We start from the raw sequence: 24,388 nt of genomic DNA, 5'->3' as shown, positions 1-24,388 counted from the left end.
CAGCCTGTTGCGTGCATTGGTGTGTGTGTTCCCAAACAAGGACCAGTTGTACTCTGAGGTGGCAGATGTTGGTGGGATTTGGACAGTTAATGTGATTGGATGTTAATTATTTGATCAGGCTACCTGTATCTGACACTGTTATTTTTGGCAGTGAAACGAGGCTACTCAGGCGAGAAAAAAACTCACCCAAATGTATAGCCTAGTTGAAAAATATAAATGGACTGTTTGAAAATGTGAAGATTTTTTTTATTTTTTATAATCTCATTTTTATTTGGCATACCCCCGAAGGCATTGCACGTACCCGTACCCCAGTTTGGGAATACCATGTCGAGACAAATAGAATAATAGGAACAGACTTTGGTAAAATTATGTACATTAACCCTACTATGCAAAGGTTTGAAAATTATGTTTAATTGTTAGATATAGTCCTAGATTATTTGTGCTACATTGTCAATGTTTTTTGTATACCTTGGCTTAGATTCACGTGTAGAGGAGATGTTAATTAAAAAGACTGAGTGTATGCACCTCTCTTTCAGCAGGAGAGTGTCTTTTGTCAGAGCCCTTTTTGAAGAGTCTTCTATTATGGGGGAGGAAAGCTATGCTCACCCATCTGATTATCAGAAAACCTGCTTTTCATCCTGTGCCTCTGCATCTATCACCCATGTGACAACCATAATGAAGCTTCTATTCTCCCCCTGTATCCATTGGAACCTATTTGATAAAAATTGAACACCTGTCTGTCACCTTTATATAAGATATAGACTTGTGTAAAACAAAGGTTAAGAAATACCTCTTACTGTAAACATCTAAAAAAAAACATGTTGGCCAACTGTCTAGATCAGATTACACAATAAGCATGCAAATCACTGATCCGGGAATATGGTGTAATTATTGGACTGTTGACACTAGATATGCAGTATGAGCAGACTTCGTAAATTACGTGGAGGGACCTAATTGAAGTGCACTGTATTTGTCACTGATGTTGGAATGGCTGATACGGGCATGAGTCTGGGTTGATAGGTAAGGTTGGATCTCATGTACGCTACATGAATACATTTGTATTCAATAATTGACTGTCTGTATCAGTTCAACTGGACAATATTTTCCTTATTCTGTGAGAGCTGCATCTTGTCTCGCCATTACTGTTTTCCATATAAACAGTATTGCCATGGCTGAGCCACGTGAAAGCAGAAAGACAGGTTTGACGTAGGAGGGCAGCGGGCAAACATGTGCAGTCAAGAGAGTGGACATTATGAGAAAATATGAATGCATGGTTCAATGGAAATTCAGGCTGTCAGGTCCATTTTGTGCAAGACATGGATCCACAGAATGAATGACAGCTAAAGGAAAGCTCTGGGGCAACAGTGTACGGGAAGTCAAATCATATTAACTGTATGGCCATGAACCTGACGGTGGCCGTTTAATTCAGTCTCTCTTCCTTCTGTAGGCAAATAGGGGTCCATTCTTTAGGAAGAGGAACAGAGATGGGCCCTACCACTCTCTCAAATTATAAGACTGCATCATCACTCATGAAACGGTGCATGATACAACTGCCCCCAGCCCCCACCCAAAGAGTTTGTGTTTGCATGCAACCATACTCTATTTAACAACAAGATTTCCAAAAGTGGTGACAGCAGCACCACCATGTGAAGGACCAAGGAAAAAAAAAATTCAATCTCAACATGGATACACATTTCACACATGAAACTTGTTGAAAATTCTCTCAAAATAAATACATACTGAACAGGCCTGCAAGATACAAAAAAGGGATAACTTGCACATAGATTGTAGTACCATGCAGTCAAAATGACTGAATCCACATAATAAAGTGACATGTATCGGTGTTTATCCGTCAATTTGTTGTTGTTGCTGTCTGTCTCTCTCTCTTGTCTGTCTGCTAGATTATACTAACTAAAAGTGTTTCTGAAACAACATTCACCATGCATCAATAACACCAATCACTGTACTTGAAATGAGTGGCCTACTGCACCACTTTTCACGCCCTAGGAATCTTGAGTTGGCTCATTCACTCTAAAAATGCCTGTTCTCTGACGTTTACACATCCTGAGTCCCAGTCTCTACTGGGCATGTCTCCGCCTCTTTAACAGAATCCTACTCCCGAACAACTGAAATAAAGTTTATTTACGGTCTGACTGCAGAGAAAAGGCTAACAAATAAATATCGCGTGGAACAAAATGCCTGCAGTCTCTAAAGGAGATGGAATGCGTGGCCTCGCTGTGTTTATATCGGACATTAGGAACTGTGAGTAGTTGATGTTGACTTGTTGATTAGCAAGCTAACGTTACAGTTCATTTGGGAGGAATGCAAGGCTAGCTATGAAACAAGCTATCCCACGTAAAGGCACACGCGCGCCATGTTTAACTAGCTTGCTACTTAATTAACAAAAATAAATAACGCGTGGGTAGTTAGCTAACTACTCAGTTGCCTAGCAAATAGCTAACCTGCCAACGTCAGTTAACGGTACTGTAGTTAACAGTTAGCTAGCAAACTGACGTTAGCCATGATAGCTAGCCAACGTTAGCTAGAGATTGAAGCAAAAATAGCCCGCAAAGGACGGTAGCTAACTATGTTTTCCTAAACAAACTTCCAACATGTGAAATAAAGGTAAATAGCTAGCTACAGACAGCCAAGTCAAGATTTTACTGTACTAGTTATACTTAGCTAGCTGGTTTAATGTCACGCTAAGCAAGCTAGTTTAGCAAACTAGCCAATGGGCGTGGGTCACACAGAGTCAGGAAATAAAAACATGCCATTCATCATTTTGGCTGGCTGGTGTTACATCGTTGTAGATTGATAATTTACACATTTTTGGTGCTGTAGCAAACTAGTTACCTCCTACAAATGTTGACTGACTAGCTAACTAATTAGCTACCTTTTCTCCCTAGCAACTAACATCATGCTCTGTGTATTCCTTCGACAATAACAATACTAGTCGCTGGATTGCATACACTACCATAAAAAAAACTCAGCTGCAGTGCAGGGTTTTTTGGTGGTGGGACTGGGAACTTTCAACTAGACTAGAGCCATTGAAGTCTAAATGTGCTCTGTGAGCAAATTAGTCTATTTAGAGCACTAGTTTCCCTGCGTAAATCCATAGCAGAGACAGTGAAGGTTACCAACGTTCTATAACTTCAATGTAGGTGTGAATGAGGCATGCTACAGAGCCATGCAGAAAAAATGATCCTAAACCATAGGTCTGGGTCTGATCCTCCTGACCCAGGTATGCTCTCCTGACATAAATCCATACTGTAATTTAGACATCTTACTACTAAGACCATTGCTCCTGAAGGGTATCCAATTTATTTCCAGACCTCACCTCCCTAGTTCATGGTGCATAGGCACATCAATACACATACTTGGCAGAAAATAAACAATCAACAATTTAGCTCAGTCTATGAGTACTGTGGTACAGCCAAACTGTTCCATTCCACAAGTGCTGTCGTTAAGGCTTGCAACTGCAGAACTTATGGCCCATACAGGTGACATTGAACATATAACATGTTTTATTTTCCATTTCAGGTAAAAGTAAAGAAGCAGAGATCAAGAGAATTAACAAAGAGTTGGCCAACATCCGCTCAAAATTTAAAGGTATGTCAAGCAAAAGCCCTTAAATCTGGGTGTGAACACACTTTGGTGTCTGATGGTTCCACATAAAGTTTGTGGACACTGACACTAGTCACTTAGATTAACAGTGCCCTCACAGGAGATCACCATGCAGCTACGCTGAATGTCAGAAGTGTTTTCTACCACCTGTTCTATCTAGCCTAAAATAAGTATGCTGTTCCAAAGTGAAAATGGATAGTGGCTTCAATAAAATCAGGTGACTTGTGTTTTAGTGGGTAGAAAACATGTAGGGCCTACCTGCAAAATTGCTTTTGATGAGTTTATCGGCCAGCTCATTTTTATCATGAAACAACACATTTGTATGCCTTCCAAACTGATGGAGTACTTAGACTACCACTGAGGCAGGCTATTTGGTTGACTACCCCTAAAAAGCAACTTCTTATTTTCAATATGTGTTCTAGTGTCAAAATGTACCACATCGTAAATAAGATCATTTTGGTCATGAAATCAGTCTAGTCCAAAACAGAGTTGCGAGATGATTATATATTTTTTTACTATCTCATGGAATGAAGGGTACTGTAAGTTTTCTGTGGTTTGGGTTTATTTTAATCCTGCCCACAGCTGGCAGTACCCAAGTAGGCAAATCATAAATTTGGAGCACAACTGCACATGACCCAATCGTAACACCCATGATCAATTTGGTTTCACATTTGATATCCCTCTGGGACATAGGACAATATTTTAAAAGGTCAATACCTCCAAATTTCAATGACATAAAATGCACCCACCAACTATAAATTCATAAAATATTGTGCAATTTACATTGTATAATTTGACGGTCCCTAACTATCCCTAGAGATAGGCTATATAGGTTCAGTGAGGCAGGGAGAAGCTAAAGGGCATAGCCGGACAGGGAGAGTTGTTGAGTCAACTGTTCTGTCAGGAAACTGAGGGGGGCACAGTATGTCAGCAGGCTGGAATCCTTTCCTCTGTTTTTCAGAGGAACTTCCTGTAGAGCTCTACAGAAAATCTTCCATGCTGTTTTTCTCTCTTCTCTTTTTCTCTCTGTCTTTTTCTGTCTTTCTCTCCTTTTCTTTCTCTCTCTACACACATTCATTAAAGGTTTTATGATTGTGATGTAAACATCTTCATGTTTATCTTTCTTTGAACCAGATAATACTTAGTTTATGTGGAAAGTTCATAAACGAGAGAGAGAATTATAGCCTTATTTTAGAGAAACTAATCCTTAATGTGGAGCCCCTCCTAATCTCTCTCATGGGACAAAATCCCACACACAGTGGAGGTGGGGTTCCAGACAGGGGTGGGGGCTCCATTAAACCCCCACTTTCAGAATGCTGTTGCAGCTCTTCATGCTATAATGTGCATTGGTCTACATTTGTTAGCGCACTTCCAGGTTTCCTGTAAGCGGCATTGGACATACTTTATTTATTTGTGTAACATTCTGAATCCGTCATTATTTTCATTGCACAGCTGCACTCATTTGGCCTCCCACCATTTGCCCTCTTTCACCAAGGTGAAACAAGTGCTGCACTCAGCTTCCTGTCTTGTGGTGCTGACTCACCCTCTCCTCAACTACAGTCGGTTGTGGGATTGATTTACCTAGCAACGTGGAATGTCATACTTTTATCTATTCCTAAGTGGGTTTCACATTTTGGTTCACTTTATAGGAGTGGTTAGCATGTTGCTCTTTTAGAAGGGAAGAACACTAATGCTCCGTGCTCTCAAACACATGTGATCAGTCACGGTGACCTGGCCTGCTTTAAGTATTCTTTCCTTCCATTTTTTTTTTGTGCTTCTAAATCTTCATAGTCATGACAATGACCTTTCTGTTTTGCTGCAGGAGACAAAGCACTAGATGGATACAGTAAGAAGAAATATGTGTGCAAGCTGCTTTTCATATTCCTTCTTGGCCATGACATTGACTTTGGCCACATGGAGGCAGTCAACCTGCTCAGTTCCAACAAGTACACAGAGAAACAAATTGTGAGTAGAGAAGCCGGTCTTTGAATTTGTTTGTATGATTGTGAGTGGATTAAGTTATGTATCTAATTCTGTTATAAACAGTGTTTTGTTCAATCTATTCTCAAGGTTTATGTTAAGCTATTATGATAACTTCCATTTAATTCCTTTCAGGTTTGATGATAAACGCTTTGTTTCTATCCAAATCCACAGGGTTACCTGTTCATCTCAGTGTTGGTCAACTCAAACAGTGACCTCATCAGCCTTATCAACAATGCCATAAAGAATGATCTGTCCAGCAGGAATCCCACTTTCATGAACCTGGCCTTGCACTGCATTGCAAATGTGGGCAGCAGGGAGATGGCTGAGGCTTTTGCAGCTGAGGTGCCCCGCATCCTGGTGGCTGGGTAAGAAAGGGTAGGGGTGTGGAGCAGACTTAGCCTAATGACCGAGGTACCCTCTCTGTCAGTTTAATGTTTGAGGCTGTAACTTTCAGTCAGGCCTTTTCATAAAAATAAAAAAAAAGCTATGTGCCAGTTAAGTGATGCTGATGTGCTGTCATAATTTGCCAGGGTTTGTCTTGCAGGGACACTATGGACAGTGTGAAGCAGAGTGCTGCCCTGTGCCTACTGCGTCTCAACAGGACCTCTCCAGACCTAGTGCTCATGGGGGAGTGGACCGCCCGGGTGGTTCATCTGCTTAATGACCAGCACCTGGTATGGACTGCCATGGGGCCAGGGGTTATTGTGCGAGGACAATGGACCTTTGGTTTTAGTGAGGGAGATTTGGATCGGTGTGGAGGAGAGGATTCTTTCACCATGTCTTTCTGTCTTCATTGCTAGGGCTATGTTTGAGCTAAATTAATAGTTTGTAGGCGTGTTGTAGGAGTGTTTGTATATAATGTAATATTAATGATTAGCTGTTTGTGTGTAATGGCAGTTGTATTACTTCCCTTTTGCGCAGGGTGTGGTGACCGCTGCCACCAGCCTGATTACCACACTGGCACAGAAGAGCCCAGAGGACTTCAAAACATCTGTCTCCTTGGCTGTAGCCAGACTCAGCAGGGTAATCATATGGCTGTGTGCAGGACTTTTATTTCTTCTTCTTTCATCAATATGTCACTTTTTATTTCAGGTTTTGTACTTTTGACCATTGAATATCATTATTAACCGTAGATATTAGTCAGTTGTTTGCTTGAGGCGTAATGTGTTAGTCATGTCTCATGTCCTCCTGTTCTCTAGATCGTCTCCTCGGCCTCCACTGACCTGCAGGACTACACCTACTATTTTGTTGCAGCTCCCTGGCTTTCTGTCAAGCTCCTGCGTCTCCTACAGTGCTATCCTCCGCCTGGTAAGAAGCTGTGTGAGCATGATGGCATGCGTGTTGAGTGTTTGACTGTATGAACATAATATTACTCAGAAAACGGCTGTAGTGTTGACGGGATGAACATAGTTGTGCTTTCATCTGCGACCCCCTTCCTCCCCCTTTCCTGCCCCCTCAGAGGATGGTGCGATCCGGGGCCGTCTGACCGAGTGTCTGGAAACCATCCTGAACAAGGCCCAGGAGCCTCCCAAGTCGAAGAAGGTGCAGCACTCCAATGCTAAGAACGCTGTGCTGTTTGAGGCCATCAGTCTAATCATCCACCATGACAGGTCAGTCCCTCTCCCAGTTGCAGCAGCTACAGAGGACCAATGTATTCAAGAAATGCAGTTTGTATGTGTTGAGTTGGACTGTCTTGGTGACAATGGCACCAATGTCTTTCTCCCAACAGCGAGCCCACTCTGCTGGTGCGGGCCTGTAACCAGCTGGGCCAGTTCCTCCAGCACCGGGAGACTAACCTGCGCTACCTGGCCCTGGAGAGCATGTGCACCCTAGCCAGCTCCGAGTTCTCCCATGAGGCTGTTAAGACACACATCGAGACGGTCATAAATGCCCTCAAAGTACGCTAACACACTTGTACCAGCATTCACAAGCTACATATGCCAATCCTAGTACTCACAGTGTCTTCTTGAGTACATTGTGTATGTATGCCTGTGTCTGTTTTTGTTCCTGTTAATGTGAATGCTTTAGTCCTGATGTTCGTGTTTGACCTGGTTGAATCCTGCAGTCAGAGAGAGATGTCAGTGTGCGTCAGCGTGCTGTGGACCTGCTCTATGCAATGTGTGACCGCAGCAACGCCAAACAGATTGTAGCAGAGATGCTCAGCTACCTGGAGACGGCAGACTACTCCATCAGAGAGGAGATAGTGAGTTCTAACCCAGTATCTAACCATTTCTCTAATAATTTCACCACCCAAAAGTTTATGATAGCTTCATGTTTTAAATGCCACTGAGGTAATTTGGAAGAATACGTTCCACAGAACTAAATAAAAACATGAATGCCATCGTTCTTTGATCTGTTAAGACTACCTCTCACCACAGGTGCTAAAGGTGGCCATCCTGGCAGAGAAGTATGCAGTTGACTACACCTGGTATGTTGACACCATCCTCAACCTGATCCGCTTCGCTGGGGACTATGTCAGTGACGAGGTCTGGTACCGCGTCATCCAGATCGTCATCAACAGAGATGAAGTGCAAGGTTATGCTGCCAAGACTGTGTTCGAGGTGCTTATTTTATTTTTGTGAATAATCTGTCTTTAACCGAGCCATGGGGGAACATCTACCTAACTCATTGTAACCTAATGTTTGTCTGTCTGGATTGACTAATGGTGCTTCTGTTCTGATGTAGGTGCTTTTCCTTAATCATATTAGTTTTAAGCAGTTCACTTCCGATGCTCATCACAGGCGCTGCCTGTCTGGATGTGACCTGTGAGGTCAGGGGGATGGAGAGCGTCATTCACTATTCACCACTAAAACTGTCTTTGTCTTCTCAGGGAGGAAACTATGAGCCCGCCTTGTGCTTTGGTACAGCAATATGAGATGACTTAATTCTCTCTTCAGTCTCTCTGCTTGTGTCTGTCTCACTGTCTCTCACTGGTAGGTGATCCTAAAACAGACACATGCAGACTGCTGCTCCATCCCTCCATCCCAGTTTTGTGGAAGTGTAGTCTTGAGCCCTCCCTCCTCTTCAGTGTCTTTCCTCCTTCATTGCCCATTATCTCTACCACTGCATCCTCTGACATCAGATACATTGATGTCTACTGCAGATATACATCCTTTCAGAACCAGTGAGACGCCTTCCCACTTTTCCTTTAGTCTGTTTCACCATAGTTTCAGCTGTGTTTTGTTTTAGTTACATTTGCCCCCATGTTCAGACTTGCTACCCCACATACTGGTCTGCCCAGATTGAATCTCAACTTCATGACATACCCATCATGGAAATGCCCTCATGTGTATGTTAAGATCTGACTGATATGTTCTCAGCCCCGTATCCCTCCACTCTGGTAGGGGTTTGTGTGGGATTCGCTTGATACTGTTTTGTTGTGTTGCTCCCAAATCCCCAACCACCCACACACTCCAATCCATTATCCTATTTCATACATAATTTGAAGTCAGAAGTTTACATACACCTTAGCCAAATTAATTTAAACTCAGTTTTTGACAATTCCTGACATTTAATCCTAGTAAAAATGCCATGTTTTAGGTCAGTTAGGAACACCACTTTATTTTAAGAATGTGAAACGTCAGAATAATACTAGAGAATTATTTCATTTCAGCTTTTATTTCTTTCATCACATTCCTAGTGGGTCAGAAGTTTACATACACTCACTTAGTATTTGACCTTTTAACTTGGGTCAAATGTTTTGGGTAGCCTTCCACAAGCTTCCCACAATAAGTTGGGAAAATTTTGGCCCATTCCTCCTGACAGAGCTGGTGTAACTGAGTCACGTTTGTAGGCCTCCTTGCTCGCACACGCTTTTTCAGTTCTGCCCACAAACTTTCTATAGGATTGAGATCAGGGCTTTGTGATAGCCACTCCAATACCTTTACTTTTTTGTCCTTAAGCCATTTTGCCACAACTTTGAAAGTATGCTTGGGGTCATTGTCCATTTGGAAGACCCATTTGCGACCAAGCTTTAACTTCCTGACTGATGTCTTGAGATGTTGCTTCAATATATCCACAGAATTTTCCTGCCTCATGATGCCATCTATTTTGTGAAGTGCACCAGTCCCTCCTGCAGCAAAGCACCCCCACTACATGATGCTGCCACCCCTGTGCTTCACGGTTGGGATGTTGTTCTTCGGCTTGCAAGCCTCCCCTCTTTCCTCCAAACATAGCAATGGTCATTATGGCCAAACAGTTCCATTTTTGTTTCATCAGACCAGAGGACATTTCTCCAAAAAGTACGATCTTTGACTCCTTTTGCAGTTGCAAACCGTTGTCTGTCTTTTTTATGACGGTTTTGGAGCAGTGGCTTCTTCTTTGCTGAGTGGCCTTTCAGGTTATGTCGATATAGGACTCGTTTTACTGTGGATATAGATACTTTTGTACCTGTTTCCTCCAGCATCTTCACAAGGTCCTTTGCTGTTCTGGGATTGATTTTCGCACCAAAGTACGTTAATCTCTAGGAGACAGAAGGCGTCTCCTTCCTTAGCGGTATGACTGCTGTGTGGTCCCATGGTGTTTATACTTGCGTACTATTGTTTGTACAGATGCAAGTGGTACTTTCGGGCATTTGGAAATTGCTCCCAAGGATGAACCAGACTTGTGGAGGTCTACAATTGTTTTCCTGAGGTCTTTGTTGATTTCTTTTGATTTTCCCATAATGTCAAGCAAAGACGCATTGAGTTTGAAGGTAGGCCTTGAAATACATCCACAGGTACACCTCCAATTGATTCAAATGATGTCAATTAGGTTATAAGAAGCTTCTAAAGCCATGACATAATTTTCTGGAATTTTCCAAGCTGTTTAAATGCACAGTCAACATAGTGTGTGTAAACTTCTGACCCACTGGATTTGTGATACAGTAAGTGAAATAACCTGTCTGTAAACAATCGTTGGAAAAATTACTTCTGTCATGCACAAAGTAGATGTCCTAACCAACTTGCCAAAACTATAGTTTGTTAACAAGACATTTGTGGAGTGGTTGAAAAATGAGTTTTAATGACTCCATCCTAAGTGTATGTAAACTTCCGACTTCAACTGTATACCCAAATCTATGTAAGGAATGGATTAAGAATATATACAGTGGGGCAAAAAAGTATTTAGTCAGCCACCAATTGGGCAAGTTCTCCCACTTAAAAGGATGAGAGAGGCCTGTAATTTTCATCATAGGTACACTTCAACTATGACAGACAAAATGAGAAAAAAAATCCAGGAAATCACATTGTAGGATTTTTAATGAATTTATTTGCAAATAATGGTTGGAAATAAGTATTTGGTCACCTACAAACAAGCAAGATTTCTGGCTCTCACAGACCTGTAACTTCTTTAAGAGGCTCCTCTGTCCTCCACTCGTTCGTTACCTTTATTAATGGCACCTGTTTGAACTTGTTATCAGTATAAAAGACACCTGTCCACACTCAAACAGTCACACTCCAAACTCCACTATGGCCAAGACCAAAGAGCTGTCAAAGTACACCAGAAACAAAATTGTAGACCTGCACCAGGCTGGGAAGACTGAATCTGCAATAGGTAAGCAGCTTGGTTTGAAGAAATCAACTGTGGGAGCAATTATTAGCAATCATCTATTTAAGTGGGAGAACTTGCACAATTGGTGGCTGACTAAATACTTTTTTGCCCCACAATACATATATGTCAGAGCGGCATTGAACTAAGATACAGTGGCATAGTATAGAGTACAGTATACACCTTTGAGATGAGTAATGCAAGATACAGAGACATTATTAAAGTGGCTAGTGTTTCATTTCCTTAAAGTGGCCAGTGATTCCTAAGCTATGTCTATAGGCAGCAGTCTCTGATGTGCTGGAGATGGCTGTTGTCAGTGGTGTAGTATAGAATACAATACAGTATATACAACCTAAGTGTATGTAAACTTCTGACTTCAACTGTAACTCTGACTCTCTTTCATTTCCACAGGCACTCCAGGCCCCAGCCTGCCATGAGAACCTGGTAAAGGTCGGAGGGTACATTCTAGGGGAGTTTGGGAACTTGATAGCAGGAGATTCAAGGTCAAGGTTAGTAACCAATCAATGCCATATATTTCAGTGATCTACTGTTATTCTCAGTTGGAGACAGTGAAGGCTGCTGAGGGGAGGACGGCTCATAATAATGGCTGGAATGGTATCAAATGCATGGTTCCATGTGGTTTATTCCATTACATTGTCTCCATTCCAGCAATTACGTACCGTCCTACCCTCAGCAACCTCCAGTGGTTGGAGAAATGTACAGTCAAGAGGTCGACCGATTTAATCGGAATGGCTGATTAACTAGGGCCGATTTCAAGTTTTCATAACAATCGGTAATCGGCATTATTGAGCACCGATCATGGCCGATTACATTGCACTCCACGAGGAGACTGCGTGGCAGGCTTGACTACCTGTTATGCGAGTGCAGCAAGGAGCCAAGGTAAGGTGCTAGCTAGCATTAAACGTACCTTATAAAAAACAATCAATCTTAACATAATCACTAGTTAACTACACATTGTTGATGATATTACTAGTTTATCTAGCTTGTCCTGCATTGCAAATAATCGTTGCGTTGTCTGTTAATTTATCATTGAATCATAGCCTGCTTCACCAAACAGTGATTTAACAAGCGCATTCGTGAAAAAAAGCACTGTCGTTGCACCAATGTGTACCTAAACATCAATGCCTTTCTTAAAATCAATACACAAGTATATATTTTTAAACCTGCATATTTAGTTAATATTGCCTGCTAACATGAATTTCTTTTAACTAGGGAAATTGTCACTTCTCTTGCGTTCTGTGCAACAGAGTCAGGGTATATGCAGCAGTTTGGGCCGCCTGGCTCGTTGTGAACTGTGAATACTATTTCTTCCTAACAAAGACGGCCAACTTCGCCAAAAGGGGGATGATTTTACAAAGCCCATTTGCGAAAAAACTTAATCGTTGCACGAATGTACCTAACCATAAACATCAATGCCTTTTCTTAATATCAATCAAATATTTGTAAACCTGCATATTTTGTTAAAATAAATTCATGTTAGCAGGCAATATTAAACTAGGGAAATTGTCACTTCTCTTGTGTTCATTGCACGCAGTCAGGGTATATGCCACAGTTTGGGCCGCCTGGCTCGTTGCGAACTAATTTTACGTAATTATGACATAACATTGAAGGTTGTGCAATGTAACAGGAATATTTAGACTTATGGATGCAACCCGTTAGATAAAATACAGAACGGTTCCGTATTTCACTGAAGGAATAAACGTTTTATTTTCAAAATTATAGTTTCTGGATTTGACCATATTAATGACCTAAGGTGACCTAAATGACCTAAGTATTTTTGTGTGTTATTCTGTAATAATTAAATCTATGATTTGATAGAGCAGTCTGACTGGGCGGTGGTAGGCAGCAGCAGGCTCGTAAGCATTCATTCCAACAGCACTTTCGTTTGTTTGCCAGCAGCTCTTCGTAATGCTTCAAGCATTGCGCTGTTTATGACTTCAAGCCTATCAACTCCTGAGATTAGGCTGGTGTAACCGATGTGAAATGGCTAGCTAGTTAGCGGGGTGCGCGCTAATAGCGTTTCAAACGTCGCTCGCTCTGAGACTTGGAGTAATTGTTCCCCTTCCCCGCGGCTTTTGTGGAGAGATGGGTAACAATGCTTCGAGGGTGGCTGTTGTCGATGTGTTCCTGGTTCAAGCCCAGGTAGGGGCGAGGAAAGGAAGCTATTCTGTTACACTGGCAATACTAAAGTGCCTATAAGAACATCCAATAGTCAAAGGTATATGAAATGCAAATGGTATAGAGAGAAATAGTCCTATAATTCCTATAATAACCTAAAACTTCTTTCCTGGGAATATTGAAGACTCATGTTAAAAGGAACCACCAGCTTTCATATGTTCTCATGTTCTGAGCAAGGAACTTAAACGTTAGCTTTTTTACATGGCACATATTGCACTTTTACTTTCTTCTCCAACACTTTTTTACATTATTTAAACCAAATTGAACATGTTTCATTATTTATTTGAGGCTAAATTGATTTGATTGATGTATTATATTAAGTTAAAATAAGTGTTCATTCAGTATTGTTGTAATTGTCGTCATTACCAATAAATAAATACATTTATAAATCGTCCAATTAATCGGTATCGGCTTCTTTTTTTTTGGTCCGCCAATAATCGGTGTTGAAAAATCACCATCGGTCGACCTCTACTTTGGAGCTGAGAACAGACGTCACTCACTGTGTGTCATCCATTGTTCCTTCTTGCTCTAACTCCTTAGTCCACTCGTCCAGTTTGACCTGCTCCACTCCAAGTTTCACCTGTGCTCGGTGCCCACCCGGGCTTTGCTGCTCTCAGCCTACATCAAGTTCATCAACCTGTTCCCTGAGGTGAAGGGCACCATCCAGGAGGTGTTGCGCTCAGACAGCCAGCTCCGCAACGCAGACGTTGAGCTACAGCAGCGTGCTGTGGAGTACCTGCGCCTCAGCTCTATCGCCAGCACTGACATACTGGTCGGTGACATTCCACCCTGCCTTTGTGCCATTATAAGCCTGATTGATTGCATTTATTAGATCATTAAAAGTAATAGTATGCTCTGCTGGAGACATTGCGTGCATAAAAAATTAACTAGCATAAAAAAATGCCTCACTGCTTATTTCCATTGTGGTCCTCTATGGCAGCGAGCTAGCAGTTGGGCAAGATTGACACTTTTACTTTTAATGTAATTAAAAACAGTTTTATATTACACTTAGCTGTTTAGCTTTTAATTGTTCAGAATACATCCCACAAAAAATATTTGTTGGTAGATAGACTGTAATTCAGAAAAGGACACTGTAGAGCCTCCAGATCCTCCACCTCAGGTCATGCTCTTCATTCCCCATTCATTCTGTGCTCCCCTCAAGGCCACGGTGTTGGAGGAGATGCCTCCCTTCCCTGAGAGGGAGTCCTCTATACTGGCCAAACTCAAGAGGAAGAAGGGACCAGGAAACCTGCATCCCGATTTGGATGAGAACCGCAAAGAACGCAGTGCCAATGGGGGTACTGCAGACCATAGCAGCACTACCTCAAATGCCAAGGTATTACTGTTGTCATGTGTTGTTTACTTATTAGAGCCTCCTATTTCTGTCCTTTCACTGTGTACATTTCCTATTTTTCTGTCCTGGTGTTTTCTGCTCTTTTCCGTAGCTGTCCTCAGCTCTCTCGTTGTGTCCTGCCTTCACTGTTTCCTCCTCTGTTCATTTAGAGCTCTCCTCTCTCGTTTGTTGGGGATCTTCTGGCCCCTGCCTCGACCGCACCCTCCACCAAACGGCCACGTCCGGTCTCTTCTTCCTACCTCCTGCAGGCCCCCCTCACCCCCATTCCCCCCCAGGCCTCTGCTGTCCCTGTGCTGCTTTCTGCTGGGCCCCTCTTTCAGGTTCTGGATGCTCATGCTGGGTTTTTCACTTGTCACTTCCCTAACCTTAGTACACTGTCCTAACAACATCATGTAATCTGATCTGCTCACAGAATAAAGACAATTCCAGATGCTAAGATGACGCATTGCTTTTGTGTGAACTTGATAACCTAAGAGTATGTACTGCTAAGTATTTACGGATTATTTTTTATTTTTGAGTCCTAAGTATAGTCCTAATAATTATAGATCCTCCCACAGAGGTTTGTTTTGTTTTGCATGGTGTGTGTGTGTGTTGCACTGCTCTGTACTTTCATCAACGTAAGACCAATTTGGGCGGTTGATTGGTTCAGATCTTGAACTTCCGGAGTGAAGTAATTGTGACCGTTACCTCTCCTAAGGTGGCCGCGTCCCCCACTCCCTCCACAGACCTGCTTGGCCTGGGCAGCACCATCACCACTCAAAACTCTGCCCCTCCTGCCTCCAAGGGGACAAGCCTGCTGGTGGATGTCTTCTCTGAAAACATAGCAGCCTTTCCTGTAGAGACACCAGTGGCAGTGGGGCCTGTTGCAGATGAGAACTTCTCCAGGTAAGAGGAAGAGGGGGTCAAATATCAGAGGGAGGGAGGGGCTTTTTAACTGCATTGATTCGTCATGGAGCTTACTAAAACCTGGTGTGAATGTGCTCCTCTTGCCCTTTACATTCTCGCTGTGCATCTCACTCTTGGCTTCAGTTTCCTGCCGAATACTCCACAAGTAGCATATGCCAACGCTACTCTGCCCATTGCAGAGGAACCTGAAGACAAGTAAGAGACGTCATCAGTGGAGTTTGTTCAACACACTTGCATGCTCACAGCAGATTGCACTGGTGAAAGGGACATTAGTTACATCCCTACTGTACACTGGGGGACTCTTGGCATATTGGTTGGAATCCAATCCTGGCAGTCAATACAGTTCATTAACCCCAAGATACCAGATATGAGATGCTTACCACTTGCGCCATTCCCTTCCAGGTTTGTTTGCAAGAACAATGGTGTCCTATACGAGAACCAGCTCCTCCAGATTGGCCTGAAGTCTGAATTCAGACAGAATTTGGGTGAGTAGGCCTCAGCAAAAATACATATGCACCTAAGTGTGATTATGGTCAGGTTTTGACCATTAGATCTTAGGGTTTATTTAATTATCTTTTTCTTCAACGTACAGGTCGGATGTATGTGTTCTTTGGTAACAAGACATCAACCCAGTTCATGAATTTCGCTGCCTCTGTGGTCTGCCAAGATACTCTGCAGACTCATATCCTTTACTAGAAGCTGTTATGTCGTTTTCATCAATAATTTCCGAATGCTGTTTTAATAAATCCCTCCCAGTTTATATTATGTATTGTCTAGGGGTGGCCATTTACTGTTCCCTATTGTGCCTTTTTCTTAACTGTTTCCCTACAACTGAATGTCCATGCCAAGCCTGCAGACCCCACTGTGGACGGGGGTGCACAACTCCAGCAGATACTCAACATTGAGTGTATGTCTGACTTTGTGGATGCACCTGTGCTCAACATTCAGTTTAGGTAAGAACTTATTTTCTTCCTTTTATATGCTTTTATAATACATTGCATATTGGAGTTTGTTTCAGGGTGCAACTATTTGCTAGATTGGTGATAAGTGTTTGCATGAATGTTGTTGGAAATGCTACGTTATTGAGTGTTGTTTTACTCTTGTTTCTACCCACAGGTACGGGGGAACTCTCCAGAACGTTGCTGTTAAACTGCCTATTACGTTAAACAAGTTTTTCCAGCCTACAGAGATGACATCGCAGGACTTCTTTCAGCGTTGGAAACAACTTGGAGCGTAAGGAGACCGATCTCTGCTATATGCTTGGTCATATATGACATGTTTTTCTCTTTTGATATGCACACAATATTCCCTCTGACAATGTGCCAGTCTACTCTTCTTCATATTCCGAGGACACATCAGATTGGCCTGCATGTGTAAATATTGATATAAATAGTGTGTACTGTCTCCTACTGTATATTTAAATGTGAAGGAAATGCCAACAGAATAGGTACACAGTGTCTTGTGAAATTATTCCATTATAGCTTGAGCAACATTGCCAAGAGAAATAGATCAATGTTTCCCTAGGAGTGCGCAGTCTGTGGCAACTATTAAACAATTCACTGGTATTCCAGAAAGCGCTTCTTCCAGATATTGATTTATGTAGGTGGTATAGGTCAGTGAAATACATCTTAGTCTAATGCATTTTAATTAAATGCAACTAAATGTGAAAATTGTGCAACAACGTCAAAACGTTCACATGGAAATACATTGATCTATTTTCCATCATTCAGCAACCAGGTAAAAACCTAGTGTAGTTACACATCCTTAACAGCTGAGGGTGAAACTGCCAGTGGTATGTGACTGACTTTCTCTACCCACAGCCCTCAGCAAGAGGTACAAAAGATTTTCAAAGCAAAGCATTCCATGGATACAGAGGTTACCAAAGCCAAGGTGAGATCCCTTTATGATTAGAATTGCTATGAAGATTTTGTCTTGACTTGTGTTTTTGTTGTTGTTGTTGATAGAAATGAAAGACGGAAGTGAAGAAACTGAATGAAGGTCACCCTGACTTCACTAGCAATATTGTGTAACATGCTGACCACACCTCCTGCGTGGCATGGACTCTACAAGGTGTTGAGCGTTGCAAAAGATGTCCACAGGTTTTTTTTGGGGGGGTGTAGTAGCCATTTGACTAGCTGTTCAGGAGTGTTATGGCTTGGGGGTTGAAGCTGTTTAGAAGCCTCTTGGACCTGGACTTGACACTCTGGCACCGCTTGCTGTGCGGTAGCAGAGAGAACAGTCTATGACTAGGGTCGCTGGAGTCTTTGACAATTTTTAGGGCCTTCCTCTAACACTGCCTGGTATAGAGGTCCTGGATGGCAGGAAGCTTGGCCCGGTGATGTACCGGGCTGCACGCATTACCCTCTGTAGTGCCTTGCGGTCGGAGGCTTAGCAGTTGCCATACCAGGCGGTGATACAACCCATCAGGATGCTCTCGTTGTTGCAGCTGTTGTCGGAGTAGAGAACACACAATTTTGTGTGACTCAAAATTCTACAAAGATCCAGGAAGAAAATAACCTTCTGCATTTCATGTAAAATAACAACCCAATGTTTATATCCCAGGACAAATTAGCTAGCAACAGCAAGCTAGCTAAATGTCCATGAATGTTTCATGTGTTTCGACCTGTCCCCAAATTAATATAGTTGATTCAGAGTTTGTTTTGATATTTCAACATGCGTGTCCTGATCGCATCTGGTGTGAGTTGACAAAATCAATATGCGCGTGATGATGCACGCCCGGTCTAGTCAGCATGTTGGGCTGTGTTGTCGATAGTCTTAACCTTGATTTGGTGTCTGTTTTTGTTTTCCAGATAATGGGGTTTGGTGCTGCTTTGCTGGACGGGGTAGATCCAAACCCCTCCAACTTTGTGGGCGCTGGTGTCATCCATACGAAGACCACCCAGGTTGGCTGCCTCTTGAGACTGGAGCCTAATACTCATGCACAGGTATGTAGACCTCACCTCCCTCCAGTGAGAATTACTCTCCACCCCAGTACCCTGTCACCAACTCTTTCCTCAAACAACTCTTTTTCAATATCCAGACAAGGTATTTGACCCACCTATTTCAAATCAAATTGTATTTGTCACATGCGCCAAATACAACAGCTATATAGACCTTACAGTGAAATGCTTACTTACAAGCCCTTAACCAATAATGCAGTTTTAAGTAAAAAAATAAATAATTAAAGAGCAGACGTAAAATAACAATAGCGAGGCTATATACAGGGGGTACCGGTACAGAGTCAATGTGTGGGGGCACCGGTTAGTTGTGGTAATATGTACATGTAGGTTGTAATGATGGTGTTGGAGTCGTGCCTGTCCATGCAGTCATGAGTGAACAAGGGTGTACAGGATAGGACTGAGCATGAACCCCTGAGGGGCCTCTGTGTTGAGGATCAACGTGGCTGTTGTGTTGCTACCTACCCTCACCACCTGGGTGCGATCCGTCAGGAAGTCCAGGATCCAGTTGCAGAGGAAGGTGTTTAGTCCCAGGGTCCTTAGCTTAATGATGAGCTTTGAGGGAACTATGGTGTTGAACGCTGAGCTGTAGTCAATGAACAACCTTCTCACCTATTTAACCCCTCTCTCTCTTATTTTTTCAGATGTACCGCTTAACACTAAGGACAAGCAGAGATACTGTGTCGCAGCGCCTGTGTGATCTGCTCTCAGAACAATTCTGAACTGCTTTCAGATCAGGTCTTCTTAACTGATATACTACACAGCTGTACAAGCTCCCCCTGCCACTTGTGAAGACACCACATGGTTCATTACAAACAGGTCACACTTATCCTTCCCATCTGTCTCATTTAAATTGGAATTGATACAGTGTACAGTGTAAATTCTTTTTTATATTTGACTTATTATAAATGTACATCAAATGACTTTCACTCACTACTAATATTTCACTGAGTTAAATCTGCCTTATGTCCATGTGCGCACAGAATATTTACGGCTTTGCTTTTGTTGTGGAAAAAGCTTAGTCCTCTCCCTGTTCTTTAAAGACATATTGACTGGAAGAATTGGAGTTCAGGGGGACTGGCAAGAAAATGCCTTAATTGTCTGAACCTCTTTTCCAACTGAGCAATGATTGTGTCCATAGATGTTCCTATTTTGTGTTTCAGATCCAGGCTTACAGTTACACAAGCATACATGAAAAGATGTCGTCTTATTTAGTTCTAAGGATGGCAGCTGTCTTCTCTGCTCTTGTCTTAACTGAAAACAAGCCCTGTCCCTGAACACGTCATGACCCTATTGCAAACCCTAGCCATTGTGTATGATTTTTTTGTGTATGGGGATAAGATTTTAAATTGCAGCGGTCATTATGTAGATATTAAGGGACTCTTATGAGAAATCATCTTCTTGCTAGTAATGTGTGTGTGTGTGTGTGTGTGTGTGTGTGTGCTTATGTTCAAAAACAAACCACTAAGGAATTAAGTGGTGGCATTATATTCAAATATGCATACAATTGTGTGTCCAACCAAAGTTGTTCTCTGTCCCAAATCAGGGGGTTATTCGTATCTAATATGTCTCTCAGACATGTTTTGTATCTAATGAAATATATTTTTTTTAAAGATAGGACTTTTAATAGAGCGCTGAAGAACTATACGCGTACGCAACGCCCAATTTACAACAGGGTTTCTTGACGCCTGTGGCCTTTGCAGTCGTATGGCTGTTGGCAGTCTAGTTTAACTTGTAGGTACATACTGAATCACTTCCTGTCCTCCCAGTGCCTTTAAGTTATATGGGTTAAAAACTATATATGTATCAATGGCCAAGGCTTCTCTGCTCCCAATGATATTACATGTGTTGCCAATTAAAGTTGATTGTGTCACTTTTACTCTTTTGCCCTAGATATATCCTATTGTTGAAGTGCTAATGCACGAGGAGCCAGTGTTTGGAGGATATATTGGCACAGGTGTTGTTAGGTCCGAGGCGAAGTCGAGGGCTGGCAAACCGTGCCAATATAGCCTCCAAACACCGGCTTCGAGGGCATTACACTTTTATACAACAGGTTAACAACATTTTCAAATAATGATTGACATATTTTGATTAAAAAGGTTATTTTTATGAATTTATTCATACTATTTCATCCTTCCACAAAATATACACTGCTCAAAAAAATAAAGGGAACACTTAAATAACACATCCTAGATCTGAATTAATGAAAAATTCTAATTAAATACTTTTTTTCTTTACATAGTTGAATGTTCTGACAACAAAATCACACAAAAATTATCAATGGAAATCAAATTTATCAACCCATGGAGGTCTGGATTTGGAGTCACACTCAAAATTAAAAGTGGAAAACCACACTACAGGCTGATCCAACTTTGATGTAATGTCCTTAAAACAAGTCAAAATGAGGCTCAGTAGTGTGTGTGGCCTCCATGTGCCTGTATGACCTCCCTACAACGCTTGGGCATGCTCCTGATGAGGTGGCGGATGGTCTCCTGAGGGATCTCCTCCCAGACCTGGACTAAAGCATCCGCCAACTCCTGGACAGTCTGTGGTGCAACGTGGCGTTGGTGGATGGAGCGAGACATGATGTCCCAGATGTGCTCAATTGGATTCAGGTCTGGGGAACGGGCGGGCCAGTCCATAGCATCAATGCCTTCCTCTTGCAGGAACTGCTGACACACTCCAGCCACATGAGGTCTAGCCTTGTCTTGCATTAGGAGGAACCCAGGGCCAACCGCACCAGCATATGGTCTCACAAGGGGTCTGAGGATCTCATCTCGGTACCTAATGGCAGTCAGGCTACCTCTGGCGAGCACATGGAGGGCTGTGCGTCCCCCCAAAGAAATGCCACCCCACACCATGACTGACCCACCGCCAAACCAGTCATGCTGGAGGATGTTGCAGGCAGCAGAACGTTCTCCACGGCATCTCCAGACTGTCACGTCTGTCACATGTGCTCAGTGTGAACCTGCTTTCATCTGTGAAGAGCACAGGGCGCCAGTGGCGAATTTTCCAATCTTGGTGTTCTCTGGCAAATGCCAAACGTCCTGCACGGTGTTGGGCTGTAAGCACAACCCCCACCTGTGGACGTCGGGCCCTCATGGAGTCTGTTTCTGACCGTTTGAGCAGACACATACACATTTGTGGCCTGCTGGAGGTCATTTTATAGGGTTCTGGCAGTGCTCCTCCTGCTCCTCCTTGCACAAAGGCGGAGGTAGCGGTCCTGCTGCTGGGTTGTTGCCCTCCTATGGAGGCCCTCCATTTGCACAACAGCATGTGAAATGTATTGTCAATCAGTGTTGCTTCCTAAGTGGACAGTTTGATTTCACAGAAGTGTGAAATCAAGCATTTCGCTACACTCGCATTAACATCTGCTAACCATGTGTATGTGACAAATAAAATTTGATTTGATTTGACTTGAAGTTCCATTGTGTTGTTTAAGTGTTCGCTTGATTTTTTTGAGCAGTGTAGTTCCGTCACAAATCTAGGGTTGCTACCGGGTGGTCGTTAGTTCTATCGGTTTGGTTGCTAGACCCAGGTCAGTCGTTTTGTTCTGTATCTATGGACGTGATCCAGTTGTTCGTTCTAAATGTTCCATTGCAATACTGGCTGGCAACGTTCTTCTCCTTTGCTTGCTACCTAGCCAACTACGGCTAACTTACTGTCACGTCAAAAAGTGCTGCCAGAATAACAGCAGAGTATTTGCATTTGTTTTGAAATCAAAATGTATTTGTCACATACACATGGTTAGCAGATGTTAATGTGAGTGTTTTACCTTTTAGGCAAGTCAGTTAAGTACAAATTCTTATTTTCAATGATTTCCTAGGAACTGTGGGTTAACTGCCTGTTCAGGGGCACAACGACAGATTTGTACCTTGTCAGCTCGGGGATTTGAACTTGCAACCTTCCGGTTAATAGTCCAACGCTCTAACCACTAGGCTACCCTGCCGCTCCGAGTGTAGCGAAATGCTTGTGCTTCTAGTTCCGACAATGCAGTAATAACCAACGAGTAATCTAACCTAACAATTCCACAACAACTACCTTATACACACAAGTGTAAAGGGATGAAGAATATGTACATAAAAATATATGAATGAGTGAACAGAACGGCATAGGCAAGATGCAGTAGATGGTACAGAGTACAGTATATACAAATGAGATGAGTAATGTAGGGTATGTAAACTTAAAAGTGGCATTGTTTAAAGTGGCTAGTGATACATGTATTACATAAAGATGGTAAGCTGCAGTAGATGGTATAGGGTACAGTATGAGATGAGTAATGTAGGGTATGTAAACATTAAATTAAGTGGCATTGTTTAAAGTGGCTAGTGATACATTTTTACATCAATTTTTACATTACTAAAGTGGCTGGAGTTGAGTCAGTATGTTGGCAGCAGCCACTCAATGTTAGTGGTGGCTGTTTAACAGTCTGATGGCCTTGAGATAGAAGCTGTTTTTCAGTCTCTCGGTCCCTGCTTTGATGCACCTGTACTGACCTCGCCTTCTGGATGATAGCGGGGTGAACAGGCAGTGGCTCGGGTGGTTGTTGTCCTTGATGATCTTTATGGCCTTCCTGTGACATCGGGTGGTTTAGGTGTCCTGGAGGGCAGGTAGTTTTCCCCCGGTGATGCGTTGTGCAGACCTCACTACCCTCTGGAGAGCCTTACGGTTGTGGTCGGAGCAGTTGCCGTACCAGGAGGTGATACAGCCCGACAGGATGCTCTCGATTGTGCATCTGTAAAAGTTTGAGTGCTTTTGGTGACAAGCCAAATTTCTTCATCCTCCTGAGGTTGAAGAGGCGCTGCTGCGCCTTCTTCACCACGCTGTGTGTGGGTGGACCAATTCAGTTTGTCCCAGATGTGCACGCCGAGGAACTTAAAACTTACTACCCTCTCCACTACTGTCCTGTTGATGTGGATAGGGGGGTGCTCCCTCTGCTGTTTCCTGAAGTCCACGATCATCTCTTTTGTTTTGTTGACGTTGAGTGTGAGGTTATTTTCCTGACACCACACTCCGAGGGCCCTCACCTCCTCCGTGTAGGCCTTCTCGTTGTTGTTGGTAATCAAGCCTACCACTGTAGTGTCATCCGCAAACTTGATTATTGAGTTGGAGGCGTGCATGGCCACGCAGTCGTGGGTGAACAGGGAGTACAGGAGAGGGCTCAGAACGCACCCTTGTGGGGCCCCAGTGTTGAGGATCAGCGGGGTGGAGGAGATGTTACCTACCCTCACCACCTGGGGGCGGCCCGTCAGGAAGTCCGGTACCCAGTTGCAGAGCGCGGGGTCGACACCCAGGGTCTCGAGCTTGATGATGAGTTTTGATTGTACTATGGTGTTAAATGCTGAGCTGTAGTCGATGAACAGCATTCTCACATAGGTATTCTTCTTGTCCAGATGGGTTAGGGCAGTGTGCAGTATGTAGGTATTCCTCTTGTCCAGATGGGTTAGGGCAGTGTGCAGTGTGGTTGCGATTGCGTCTTCTGTGGACCTATTTGGGCGGTAAGCAAATTGGAGTGGGTCTAGGGTGTCAGGTAGGGTGGAGGTGATATGGTCCTTGACTAGTCTCTCAAAGCACTTCATGACGACGTAAGTGAGTGCTACGGGGCGGTAGTCGTTTAGCTCAGTTACCTTAGCTTTCTTGGGAAAAGGAACAATGGTGGCCCTCTTGAAGCATGTGGGAACAGCAGACTGGGATAAGGATTGACTGAATATGTCCGTAAACACACCAGCCAGCTGGTCTGCGCATGCTCTGAGGACGTGGCTGGAGATGCCATCTGGGCCTGCAGCCTTGCGAGGGTTAACACGTTTAAATGTTTTACTCACGTCGGCTGCAGTGAAGG

The 24,388-nt window shown here is 43.1% G+C and overlaps 1 protein-coding gene across 4 annotated transcripts; it reads left to right on the top strand.

Annotated features, from left to right (window-relative positions):
- The first annotated feature begins 2,016 nt into the window (after positions 1-2,016).
- Positions 2,017-20,428, top strand: LOC110506637 (AP-2 complex subunit alpha-2). 4 transcript variants are annotated; one of them, XM_021586406.2, is made up of 24 exons: positions 2,018-2,262; positions 3,541-3,609; positions 5,447-5,589; positions 5,779-5,972; positions 6,152-6,281; positions 6,529-6,630; positions 6,807-6,915; positions 7,067-7,217; positions 7,337-7,505; positions 7,673-7,810; positions 7,986-8,168; positions 11,545-11,642; positions 13,873-14,104; positions 14,495-14,668; positions 14,836-15,006; positions 15,384-15,571; positions 15,716-15,787; positions 15,995-16,077; positions 16,185-16,274; positions 16,422-16,545; positions 16,709-16,825; positions 17,413-17,482; positions 18,403-18,537; positions 19,194-20,428. In XM_021586406.2, the coding sequence occupies exons 1-24, from the start codon at positions 2,196-2,198 to the stop codon at positions 19,269-19,271; spliced, it is 3,087 nt and encodes a 1,028-aa protein (XP_021442081.2). In that variant the 5' UTR covers positions 2,018-2,195; the 3' UTR covers positions 19,272-20,428. The 4 variants fall into 4 exon arrangements, with proteins under 4 accessions (XP_021442082.2, XP_021442081.2, XP_021442084.2 ...); XM_021586407.2 differs by lacking the exon at positions 15,716-15,787 and having other exon boundaries at positions 2,017-2,262; XM_021586408.2 differs by lacking the exon at positions 14,836-15,006 and having other exon boundaries at positions 2,027-2,262.
- The last annotated feature ends 3,960 nt before the right edge of the window (positions 20,429-24,388 follow it).

Source organism: Oncorhynchus mykiss, chromosome 26 (assembly GCF_013265735.2).
Source record: "Oncorhynchus mykiss isolate Arlee chromosome 26, USDA_OmykA_1.1, whole genome shotgun sequence".
Classification (NCBI taxonomy): Eukaryota; Metazoa; Chordata; class Actinopteri; order Salmoniformes; family Salmonidae; genus Oncorhynchus; species Oncorhynchus mykiss.
Note: the sequence above shows the minus strand (reverse complement) of the source record. Positions and strands in the feature narration are given on the sequence as shown.

What these genes read in the sequence shown, in the direction of transcription:
- LOC110506637 (XM_021586406.2), top strand. Translation starts at nt 2,196, where the DNA reads ATGCCTGCAGTCTCTAAAGGAGATGGAATGCGTGGCCTCGCTGTGTTT. An exon ending in CCCCGCATCCTGGTGGCTGG is followed by an intron (nt 5,973 to 6,151) that starts GTAAGAAAGGGT and finishes TTTGTCTTGCAG; the next exon opens with GGACACTATGGACAGTGTGA. An exon ending in CTGCTGGGCCCCTCTTTCAG is followed by an intron (nt 15,007 to 15,383) that starts GTTCTGGATGCT and finishes ACCTCTCCTAAG; the next exon opens with GTGGCCGCGTCCCCCACTCC.